A 12,398-nucleotide genomic window follows, 5' to 3' on the forward strand; every position below is an offset into this window, starting at 1 on the left:
GTTCCCTAGTCTCCCTCGGTCAGACCCACACTCGGAGCACCGTGCACAGTTCCCCGGTCTCCCCTCGGTCAGACCCACACTCGGAGCACCGTGCACAGTTCCCCGGTCTCCCTCAGTCAGACCCACACTCGGAGCACCGTGCACAGTTCCCTAGTCTCCCTCGGTCAGACCCACACTCGGAGCACCGTGCACAGTTCCCCGGTCTCCCCTCGGTCAGACCCACACTCGGAGCACCGTGCACAGTTCCCCGGTCTCCCTCAGTCAGACCCACACTCGGAGCACCGTGCACATTTCCCCGGTCTCCCCTCGGTCAGACCCACACTCGGAGCACCGTGCACAGTTCCCCGGTCTCCCCTCGGTCAGACCCACACTCGGAGCACCGTGCACAGTTCCCCGGTCTCCCCTCGGTCAGACCCACACTCGGAGCACCGTGCACAGTTCCCCGGTCTCCCCTCGGTCAGACCCACACTTGGAGCACCGTGCACAGTTCCCCGGTCTCCCCTCGGTCAGACCCACACTCGGAGCACCGTGCACAGTTCCCCGGTCTCCCCTCGGTCAGACCCACACTCGGAGCACCGTGCACAGTTCCCCAGTCTCCCCTCGGTCAGACCCCACACTCGGAGCACCGTGCACAGTTCCCCGGTGTCCCTCGGTCAGACTCACACTCGGAGCACCGTGCACAGTTCCCCGGTCTCCCCTTGGCAGACCCACACTCGGAGCACCGTGCACAGTTCCCCAGTCTCCCCTCGGTCAGACCCCACACTCGGAGCACCGTGCACAGTTCCCCGGTGTCCCTCGGTCAGACTCACACTCGGAGCACCGTGCACAGTTCCCGGGTCTCCCCTCGGTCAGACCCACACTCGGAGCACCGTGCACAGTTCCCTGGTCTCCCTCAGTCAGACCCACACTCGGAGCACCGTGCACAGTTCCCCGGTCTCTCCCCTCGGTCAGACCCACACTCGGAGCACCGTGCACAGTTCTCCGGTCTCCCCTCGGTCAGACCTACACTCGGAGCACCGTGCACAGTTCCCCAGTCTCTCCCCTCGGTCAGACCCACACTCGGAGCACCGTGCACAGTTCCCCGGTGTCCCTCGGTCAGTCCCACACTCGGAGCACCGTGCCCAGTTCCCCGGTCTCCCCTCGGTCACTCGGAGCACCGTGCACAGTTCCCCGGTCTCCCCTTGGTCAGACCCGCACTCGGAGCACCGTGCACAGTTCCCCGGTCTCCCCTCGGTCACTCGGAGCACCGTGCACAGTTCCCCGGTCTCCCCTCAGTCAGACCCACACTCGGGGCACCGTGCACAGTTCCCCGGTCTCCCCTCGGTCAGACCCCACACTCGGGGCACCGTGCACAGTTCCCCACTCTCCCCTCGGTCAGACCCACACTCGGAGCACCGTGCACAGTTCCCCGGTCTCCCTTGGTCAGACCCACACTCGGAGCACCGTGCACAGTTCCCCACTCTCCCCTCAGTCAGACCCCACACTTGGAGCACCGTGCACAGTTCCCCGGTCTCCCCTCGGTCAAACCCACACTCGGAGCACCGTGCACAGTTCCCCGGTCTCCCTTGGTCAGACCCACACTCGGAGCACCGTGCACAGTTCCCCACTCTCCCCTCAGTCAGACCCCACACTTGGAGCACCGTGCACAGTTCCCCGGTCTCCCCTCGGTCAAACCCACACTCGGAGCACCGTGCACAGTTCCCCACTCTCCCCTCAGTCAGACCCCACACTTGGAGCACCGTGCACAGTTCCCCAGTCTCCCTCGGTCAGACCCACACTCGGAGCACCGTGCACAGTTCCCCGGTCTCCCCTCGGTCAAACCCACACTCGGAGCACCGTGCACACTGTGAGATTAACCAGGGGAGGTGACTGTTGAGAGAGAGAGATATCTGAACTTACAGCTCCCTGGTAAAGTTCCACCTCGCGATCTGTGAAGTACGCCATCTGTTTGAAAGGGTTGACGGAGATAAGGACAGGCCCAATGTAGGTCTGTTCTCTGAGAGGTTAAGGATAATACTGAACGTTCAGGTTTGGGAACACATGGCTTCCTCCAGAACCATACCTCAGTGTTAGACAGGTACAGATCTGACCCCAATCCTGACCCTCCCACAGCGCCCACTCCCTCAGCACTGACCCTCCCACAGCACCCGCTCCCTCAGCACTGACCCTCCGACAGCACCCACTCCCTCAGCACTGACCCTCCCACAGTGCCCACTCCCTCAGCACTGACCCTCCCACAGCGCCCGCTCCCTCAGCACTGACCCTCCGACAGTGCCTGCTCCCTCAGCACTGACCCTCCAACAGCACCCGCTCCCTCAGCACTGACCCACCGACAGTGCCCGCTCCCTCAGCACTGACCTTCCGACAGTGCCCACTCCCTCAGCACTGACCCACCGACAGTGCCCGCTCCCTCAGCACTGACCCTCCCACAGCGCCCACTCCCTCAGCACTGACCCTCCGACAGCGCCCGCTCCCTCAGCACTGACCCTCCCACAGCACCCACTCCCTCAGCACTGACCCTCCCACAGCGCCCGCTCCCTCAGCACTGACCCTCCGACAGCGCCCACTCCCTCAGCACTGACCCTCCCACAGCGCCCGCTCCCTCAGCACTGACCCTCCCACAGCGCCCGCTCCCTCAGCACTGACCCTCCCACAGCGCCCACTCCCTCAGCACTGACCCTCCCACAGTGCCCACTCCCTCAGCACTGACCCTCCGACAGCACCCGCTCCCTCAGCACTGACCCTCCGACAGCACCCGCTCCCTCAGCGCTGACCCTCCCATAGCACCCACTCCCTCAGCACTGACCCTCCCACAGCGCCCACTCCCTCAGCACTGACCCTCCCACAGCACCCACTCCCTCAGCACTGACCCTCCCACAGCGCCCGCTCCCTCAGCACTGACCCTCCGACAGCGCCCGCTCCCTCAGCACTGACCCTCCCACAGCGCCCGCTCCCTCAGCACTGACCCTCCCACAGCGCCCACTCCCTCAGCACTGACCCTCCCACAGCCTCCACTCCCTCACCACTGACCCTCCCACAGCACCCGCTCCCTCAGCACTACCCTCCGACAGCACCCACTCCCTCAGCACTGACCCTCCCACAGTGCCCGCTCCCTCAGCACTGACCCCCCCACAGCGCACACTCCCTCAGCACTGACCCTCCGACAGCACCCACTCCCTCAGCACTTACCCTCCGACAGTGCCCACTCCCTCAGCACTGACCCTCCGAAAGCACCCACTCCCTCAGCACTGACCCTCCAACAGTGCCCGCTCCCTCAGCACTGACCCTCCAACAGTGCCCGCTCCCTCAGCACTGACCCTCCGACAGCGCCCACTCCCTCAGCACTGACCCTCCGACAGCAACCACTCCCTCAGCACTGACCCTCCGACAGCACCCACTCCCTCAGCACTGACCCTCCCACAGCACCCACTCCCTCAGTGCTGACCCTACGACAGCGCCCACTCCCTCAGCACTGACCCTCCGACAGCACCCGCTCCCTCAGCACTACCCTCCGACAGCACCCACTCCCTCAGCACTGACCCTCCCACAGTGCCCGCTCCCTCAGCACTGACCCTCCGACAGTGCCCGCTCCCTCAGCACTGACCCTCCGACAGCGCCCACTCCCTCAGCACTGACCCTCCCACAGCGCCCGCTCCCTCAGCACTGACCCTCCGACAGTGCCCGCTCCCTCAGCACAGACCCTCTGACAGCACCCACTCCCACAGCACCGACCCTCCGACAGCACCCACTCCCTCATCACTGACCCTCCCACAGCGCCCGCTCCCTCAGCACTGACCCTCCCACAGCACCCGCTCCCTCAGCACTGACCCTCCCACAGTGCCCGCTCCCTCAGCACTGACCCTCCGACAGCGCCCGCTCCCTCAGCACTGACCCTCCCACAGCACCCACTCCCTCAGCACTGACCCTCCGACAGCACCCATTCCCTCAGCACTGACCCTCCCACAGCGCCCGCTCCCTCAGCACTGACCCTCCCACAGCACCCACTCCCTCAGCACTGAACCTCCAACAGCGCCCACTCCCTCAGCACTGACCCTCCCACAGCGCCCACTCCCTCAGCACTGACCCTCCGACAGCACCCGCTCCCTCAGCACTGACCCCCCCACAGCGCACACTCCCTCATCACTGACCCTCCGACAGCGCCCGCTCCCTCAGCACTGACCCTCCGACAGCACCCACTCCCTCAGCGCTGACCCTCCCACAGCACCCACTCCCTCAGCACTGACCCTCCGACAGCACCCACTCCCTCAGCACTGACCCTCCGACAGCACCCACTTCCTCAGCGCCGACCCTCCCACAGCACCCACTCCCACAGCACTGACCCTCCCACAGCACCCGATCCCTCAGCACTACCCTCCAACAGCACCCACTCCCTCAGCACTGACCCTCCCACAATGCCCGCTCCCTCAGCACTGACCCTCCGACAGTGCCCGCTCCCTCAGCACTGACCCTCCGACAGTGCCCGCTCCCTCAGCACAGACCCTCCGACAGTGCCCGCTCCCTCAGCACAGACCCTCTGACAGCACCCACTCCCTCAGCACTGACCCTCCCACAGCGCCCACTCCCTCAGCACTGACCCTCCCACAGCACCCACTCCCTCAGCACTGACCCTCCGACAGCACCCGCTCCCTCAGCACTACCCTCCCACAGCACCCACTCCCTCAGCACTGACCCATCCCACAGTGCCCACTCCCTCAGCACTGACCGTCCCACAGTGCCCGCTCCCTCAGCACTGACCCTCCGACAGCGCCCACTCCCTCAGCACTGACCCTCCCACAGTGCCCGCTCCCTCAGCACTGACCCTCCCACAGCACCCACACCCTCAGCACTGACCCTCCCACAGTGCCCACTCCCTCAGCACTGACCCTCCCACAGCACCCGCTCCCTCAGCGCTGACCCTCCCACAGCACCCACTCCCTCAGCGCTGACCCTCCGACAGCACCCACTCCCTCAGCGCTGCCCCTCCCACAGCACCCACTCCCTCAGCACTGACCCTCCGACAGCACCCACTCCCTCAGCGCTGACCCTCCGACAGCACCCGCTCCCTCAGCAGTGACCCTCCCACAGCACCCACTCCCTCAGCACTGACCCTCCCACAGCACCCACTCCCTCAGCACTGACCCTCCGACAGCACCCACTCCCTCAGCACTGACCCTCCCACAGTACCCACTCCCTCAGCACTGACCCTCCCACAGCACCCACACCCTCAGCACTGACCCTCCCACAGTGCCCACTCCCTCAGCACTGACCCTCCCACAGTGCCCGCTCCCTCAGCACTGACCCTCCGACAGCGCCCACTCCCTCAGCACTGACCCTCCCACAGTGCCCGCTCCCTCAGCACTGACCCTCCCACAGCACCCACACCCTCAGCACTGACCCTCCCACAGTGCCCACTCCCTCAGCACTGACCCTCCGACAGCGCCCACTGCCTCAGCACTGACCCTCCCACAGTGCCCACTCCCTCAGCACTGACCCTCCCACAGTGCCCGCTCCCTCAGCACTGACCCTTCGACAGCGCCCGCTCCCTCAGCACTGACCCTCCCACAGTGCCCGCTCCCTCAGCACTGACCCTCCGACAGCGCCTGCTCCCTCAGCACTGACCCTCCGACAGCGCCCGCTCCCTCAGCACTGACCCTCCCACAGTGCCCGCTCCCTCAGCACTGACCCTCCGACAGCGCCTGCTCCCTCAGCACTGACCCTCCCACAGCGCCCGCTCCCTCAGCACTGACCTTCCCACAGTGCCCGCTCCCTCAGCACTGACCCTCCGACAGCGCCTGCTCCCTCAGCACTGACCCTCCCACAGCACCCACTCCCTCAGCACTGACCCTCCGACAGCACCCACTCCCTCAGCACTGACCCTCCCACAGTACCCACTCCCTCAGCACTGACCCTCCCACAGCACCCACACCCTCAGCACTGACCCTCCCACAGTGCCCACTCCCTCAGCACTGACCCTCCCACAGTGCCCGCTCCCTCAGCACTGACCCTCCGACAGCGCCCACTCCCTCAGCACTGACCCTCCCACAGTGCCCACTCCCTCAGCACTGACCCTCCGACAGCGCCCACTGCCTCAGCACTGACCCTCCCACAGCGCCCACTCCCTCAGCACTGACCCTCCCACAGTGCCCGCTCCCTCAGCACTGACCCTTCGACAGCGCCCGCTCCCTCAGCACTGACCCTCCCACAGTGCCCGCTCCCTCAGCACTGACCCTCCGACAGCGCCTGCTCCCTCAGCACTGACCCTCTGACAGCACCCACTCCCTCAGCACTGACCCTCCCACAGCGCCCACTCCCTCAGCACTGACCCTCCCACAGTGCCCACTCCCTCAGCACTGACCTTCCCACAGTGCCCGCTCCCTCAGCACTGACCCTCCGACAGCGCCCACTCCCTCAGCACTGACCCTCCCACAGTGCCCACTCCCTCAGCACTGACCCTCCGACAGCGCCTGCTCCCTCAGCACTGACCCTCTGACAGCACCCACTCCCTCAGCACTGACCCTCCCACAGCGCCCACTCCCTCAGCACTGACCCTCCCACAGTGCCCACTCCCTCAGCACTGACCTTCCCACAGTGCCCGCTCCCTCAGCACTGACCCTCCGACAGCGCCCACTCCCTCAGCACTGACCCTCCCACAGTGCCCACTCCCTCAGCACTGACCCTCCGACAGCGCCCACTGCCTCAGCACTGACCCTCCCACAGCGCCCACTCCCTCAGCACTGACCCACCGACAGTGCCCGCTCCCTCAGCACTGACCCTCCCACAGCGCCCACTCCCTCAGCACTGACCCTCCGACAGCGCCCGCTCCCTCAGCACTGACCCTCCCACAGCACCCACTCCCTCAGCACTGACCCTCCCACAGCGCCCGCTCCCTCAGCACTGACCCTCCGACAGCGCCCACTCCCTCAGCACTGACCCTCCCACAGCGCCCGCTCCCTCAGCACTGACCCTCCCACAGCGCCCGCTCCCTCAGCACTGACCCTCCCACAGCGCCCACTCCCTGAGCACTGACCCTCCCACAGTGCCCACTCCCTCAGCACTGACCCTCCGACAGCACCCGCTCCCTCAGCACTGACCCTCCGACAGCACCCGCTCCCTCAGCGCTGACCCTCCCATAGCACCCACTCCCTCAGCACTGACCCTCCCACAGCGCCCACTCCCTCAGCACTGACCCTCCCACAGCACCCACTCCCTCAGCACTGACCCTCCCACAGCGCCCGCTCCCTCAGCACTGACCCTCCGACAGCGCCCGCTCCCTCAGCACTGACCCTCCCACAGCGCCCGCTCCCTCAGCACTGACCCTCCCACAGCGCCCACTCCCTCAGCACTGACCCTCCCACAGCCTCCACTCCCTCACCACTGACCCTCCCACAGCACCCGCTCCCTCAGCACTACCCTCCGACAGCACCCACTCCCTCAGCACTGACCCTCCCACAGTGCCCGCTCCCTCAGCACTGACCCCCCCACAGCGCACACTCCCTCAGCACTGACCCTCCGACAGCACCCACTCCCTCAGCACTTACCCTCCGACAGTGCCCACTCCCTCAGCACTGACCCTCCGAAAGCACCCACTCCCTCAGCACTGACCCTCCAACAGTGCCCGCTCCCTCAGCACTGACCCTCCAACAGTGCCCGCTCCCTCAGCACTGACCCTCCGACAGCGCCCACTCCCTCAGCACTGACCCTCCGACAGCAACCACTCCCTCAGCACTGACCCTCCGACAGCACCCACTCCCTCAGCACTGACCCTCCCACAGCACCCACTCCCTCAGTGCTGACCCTACGACAGCGCCCACTCCCTCAGCACTGACCCTCCGACAGCACCCGCTCCCTCAGCACTACCCTCCGACAGCACCCACTCCCTCAGCACTGACCCTCCCACAGTGCCCGCTCCCTCAGCACTGACCCTCCGACAGTGCCCGCTCCCTCAGCACTGACCCTCCGACAGCGCCCACTCCCTCAGCACTGACCCTCCCACAGCGCCCGCTCCCTCAGCACTGACCCTCCGACAGTGCCCGCTCCCTCAGCACAGACCCTCTGACAGCACCCACTCCCACAGCACCGACCCTCCGACAGCACCCACTCCCTCATCACTGACCCTCCCACAGCGCCCGCTCCCTCAGCACTGACCCTCCCACAGCACCCGCTCCCTCAGCACTGACCCTCCCACAGTGCCCGCTCCCTCAGCACTGACCCTCCGACAGCGCCCGCTCCCTCAGCACTGACCCTCCCACAGCACCCACTCCCTCAGCACTGACCCTCCGACAGCACCCATTCCCTCAGCACTGACCCTCCCACAGCGCCCGCTCCCTCAGCACTGACCCTCCCACAGCACCCACTCCCTCAGCACTGAACCTCCAACAGCGCCCACTCCCTCAGCACTGACCCTCCCACAGCGCCCACTCCCTCAGCACTGACCCTCCGACAGCACCCGCTCCCTCAGCACTGACCCCCCCACAGCGCACACTCCCTCATCACTGACCCTCCGACAGCGCCCGCTCCCTCAGCACTGACCCTCCGACAGCACCCACTCCCTCAGCGCTGACCCTCCCACAGCACCCACTCCCTCAGCACTGACCCTCCGACAGCACCCACTCCCTCAGCACTGACCCTCCGACAGCACCCACTTCCTCAGCGCCGACCCTCCCACAGCACCCACTCCCACAGCACTGACCCTCCCACAGCACCCGATCCCTCAGCACTACCCTCCAACAGCACCCACTCCCTCAGCACTGACCCTCCCACAATGCCCGCTCCCTCAGCACTGACCCTCCGACAGTGCCCGCTCCCTCAGCACTGACCCTCCGACAGTGCCCGCTCCCTCAGCACAGACCCTCCGACAGTGCCCGCTCCCTCAGCACAGACCCTCTGACAGCACCCACTCCCTCAGCACTGACCCTCCCACAGCGCCCACTCCCTCAGCACTGACCCTCCCACAGCACCCACTCGCTCAGCACTGACCCTCCGACAGCACCCGCTCCCTCAGCACTACCCTCCCACAGCACCCACTCCCTCAGCACTGACCCATCCCACAGTGCCCACTCCCTCAGCACTGACCGTCCCACAGTGCCCGCTCCCTCAGCACTGACCCTCCGACAGCGCCCACTCCCTCAGCACTGACCCTCCCACAGTGCCCGCTCCCTCAGCACTGACCCTCCCACAGCACCCACACCCTCAGCACTGACCCTCCCACAGTGCCCACTCCCTCAGCACTGACCCTCCCACAGCACCCGCTCCCTCAGCGCTGACCCTCCCACAGCACCCACTCCCTCAGCGCTGACCCTCCGACAGCACCCACTCCCTCAGCGCTGCCCCTCCCACAGCACCCACTCCCTCAGCACTGACCCTCCGACAGCACCCACTCCCTCAGCGCTGACCCTCCGACAGCACCCGCTCCCTCAGCAGTGACCCTCCCACAGCACCCACTCCCTCAGCACTGACCCTCCCACAGCACCCACTCCCTCAGCACTGACCCTCCGACAGCACCCACTCCCTCAGCACTGACCCTCCCACAGTACCCACTCCCTCAGCACTGACCCTCCCACAGCACCCACACCCTCAGCACTGACCCTCCCACAGTGCCCACTCCCTCAGCACTGACCCTCCCACAGTGCCCGCTCCCTCAGCACTGACCCTCCGACAGCGCCCACTCCCTCAGCACTGACCCTCCCACAGTGCCCGCTCCCTCAGCACTGACCCTCCCACAGCACCCACACCCTCAGCACTGACCCTCCCACAGTGCCCACTCCCTCAGCACTGACCCTCCGACAGCGCCCACTGCCTCAGCACTGACCCTCCCACAGTGCCCACTCCCTCAGCACTGACCCTCCCACAGTGCCCGCTCCCTCAGCACTGACCCTTCGACAGCGCCCGCTCCCTCAGCACTGACCCTCCCACAGTGCCCGCTCCCTCAGCACTGACCCTCCGACAGCGCCTGCTCCCTCAGCACTGACCCTCCGACAGCGCCCGCTCCCTCAGCACTGACCCTCCCACAGTGCCCGCTCCCTCAGCACTGACCCTCCGACAGCGCCTGCTCCCTCAGCACTGACCCTCCCACAGCGCCCGCTCCCTCAGCACTGACCCTCTGACAGCACCCACTCCCTCAGCACTGACCCTCCCACAGCGCCCACTCCCTCAGCACTGACCCTCCCACAGTGCCCACTCCCTCAGCACTGACCTTCCCACAGTGCCCGCTCCCTCAGCACTGACCCTCCGACAGCGCCTGCTCCCTCAGCACTGACCCTCCCACAGCACCCACTCCCTCAGCACTGACCCTCCGACAGCACCCACTCCCTCAGCACTGACCCTCCCACAGTACCCACTCCCTCAGCACTGACCCTCCCACAGCACCCACACCCTCAGCACTGACCCTCCCACAGTGCCCACTCCCTCAGCACTGACCCTCCCACAGTGCCCGCTCCCTCAGCACTGACCCTCCGACAGCGCCCACTCCCTCAGCACTGACCCTCCCACAGTGCCCACTCCCTCAGCACTGACCCTCCGACAGCGCCCACTGCCTCAGCACTGACCCTCCCACAGCGCCCACTCCCTCAGCACTGACCCTCCCACAGTGCCCGCTCCCTCAGCACTGACCCTTCGACAGCGCCCGCTCCCTCAGCACTGACCCTCCCACAGTGCCCGCTCCCTCAGCACTGACCCTCCGACAGCGCCTGCTCCCTCAGCACTGACCCTCTGACAGCACCCACTCCCTCAGCACTGACCCTCCCACAGCGCCCACTCCCTCAGCACTGACCCTCCCACAGTGCCCACTCCCTCAGCACTGACCTTCCCACAGTGCCCGCTCCCTCAGCACTGACCCTCCGACAGCGCCCACTCCCTCAGCACTGACCCTCCCACAGCACCCACTCCCTCAGCACTGACCCTCCGACAGCACCCACTCCCTCAGCACTGACCCTCCCACAGTACCCACTCCCTCAGCACTGACCCTCCCACAGCACCCACACCCTCAGCACTGACCCTCCCACAGTGCCCACTCCCTCAGCACTGACCCTCCCACAGTGCCCGCTCCCTCAGCACTGACCCTCCGACAGCGCCCACTCCCTCAGCACTGACCCTCCCACAGTGCCCGCTCCCTCAGCACTGACCCTCCCACAGCACCCACACCCTCAGCACTGACCCTCCCACAGTGCCCACTCCCTCAGCACTGACCCTCCGACAGCGCCCACTGCCTCAGCACTGACCCTCCCACAGTGCCCACTCCCTCAGCACTGACCCTCCCACAGTGCCCGCTCCCTCAGCACTGACCCTTCGACAGCGCCCGCTCCCTCAGCACTGACCCTCCCACAGTGCCCGCTCCCTCAGCACTGACCCTCCGACAGCGCCTGCTCCCTCAGCACTGACCCTCCGACAGCGCCCGCTCCCTCAGCACTGACCCTCCCACAGTGCCCGCTCCCTCAGCACTGACCCTCCGGCAGCGCCTGCTCCCTCAGCACTGACCCTCCCACAGCGCCCGCTCCCTCAGCACTGACCTCTGACAGCACCCACTCCCTCAGCACTGACCCTCCCACAGCGCCCACTCCCTCAGCACTGACCCTCCCACAGTGCCCACTCCCTCAGCACTGACCTTCCCACAGCGCCCACTCCCTCAGTGAAGAGGATACAAAAATGTAATCGTCCATGTATCTCTTCCTGAGATTCTCCACGATGGCGTCCTCCGTGATTTTCGACAACAGAACCATGTCATCCACACCGCTGTGTTTGACGTTTTGCGCCTGCCAGTGGTAGCGCTCTTTACTCCCCTGCGCGGGATCGCAAGGTCAGGGTCAGGCTCCAGCGGCGCCACACCAATGGTACAACAACAACTGACCGCCATCTGGCACCCTCACACGCGTCGCCAAGCCCCCAACCTCCCCCTTACAGGGCCCGCCCAGACACCTGCCATGAGCGGGACGATGCCTCTGGGGCGGAGGCCACTCAGCCCCTCCAGCCTATCCTGTCAGATCTCCACCTCACTCAGTTTCCTAATTTCCTGGGGTTCAAGGCTGTCCCTCCACCAGCAACCCCACCCCCAACTTCTCAAGGGGGCAACTCGGGACATGGTCAATTTCTTTCTAAAGCGTTCTGCGTTTCTAATTGCGGACATGTTTCCAAATCGGGATCACTGCTGCCTGTTTTCAGATACGGTCCCCTGATGCTCATTGCCAGCCCTGTTTCCACAGCTGCACATTCGATCAGTGATCTGCAGATGAACTGGCACCGGGGCGTTGATAGCAGTTCGAGCTGATTGGCCTGTGAGCTCATGACCAGTGACCAATGACAAAGGTTCCTCTGCTTTCCGTTTGTCGCTGACCTGCCCGGGGTCAGCCAATGACAGCGCGAGAAACCTCCAACTCAGGCGGTCTCTCTGTTCTCTGCAGTAAAAG

The 12,398-nt window shown here is 66.0% G+C and overlaps 1 protein-coding gene across 1 annotated transcript in view; it reads right to left on the reverse strand.

Moving 5' to 3' along the window:
- Positions 1-11,769, reverse strand: part of LOC140492276 (unconventional myosin-Ie-like) — a 30,314-nt gene extending 18,545 nt beyond the window's left edge. The window contains exons 1-2 of the mRNA XM_072591228.1: positions 11,637-11,769; positions 1,900-1,989 (exon numbers count right to left, since the gene is read on the reverse strand). Coding sequence (XP_072447329.1) covers positions 1,900-1,989; positions 11,637-11,714 — 168 coding nt within the window. The 5' untranslated portion in view covers positions 11,715-11,769. The remainder of the gene's footprint in view (positions 1-1,899; positions 1,990-11,636) is intronic.
- Between the last annotated feature and the right edge of the window lie 629 nt (positions 11,770-12,398).

The sequence above is a fragment of the Chiloscyllium punctatum genome, chromosome 2 (genome assembly GCF_047496795.1).
Source record: "Chiloscyllium punctatum isolate Juve2018m chromosome 2, sChiPun1.3, whole genome shotgun sequence".
NCBI classification, from domain to species: domain Eukaryota; kingdom Metazoa; phylum Chordata; class Chondrichthyes; order Orectolobiformes; family Hemiscylliidae; genus Chiloscyllium; species Chiloscyllium punctatum.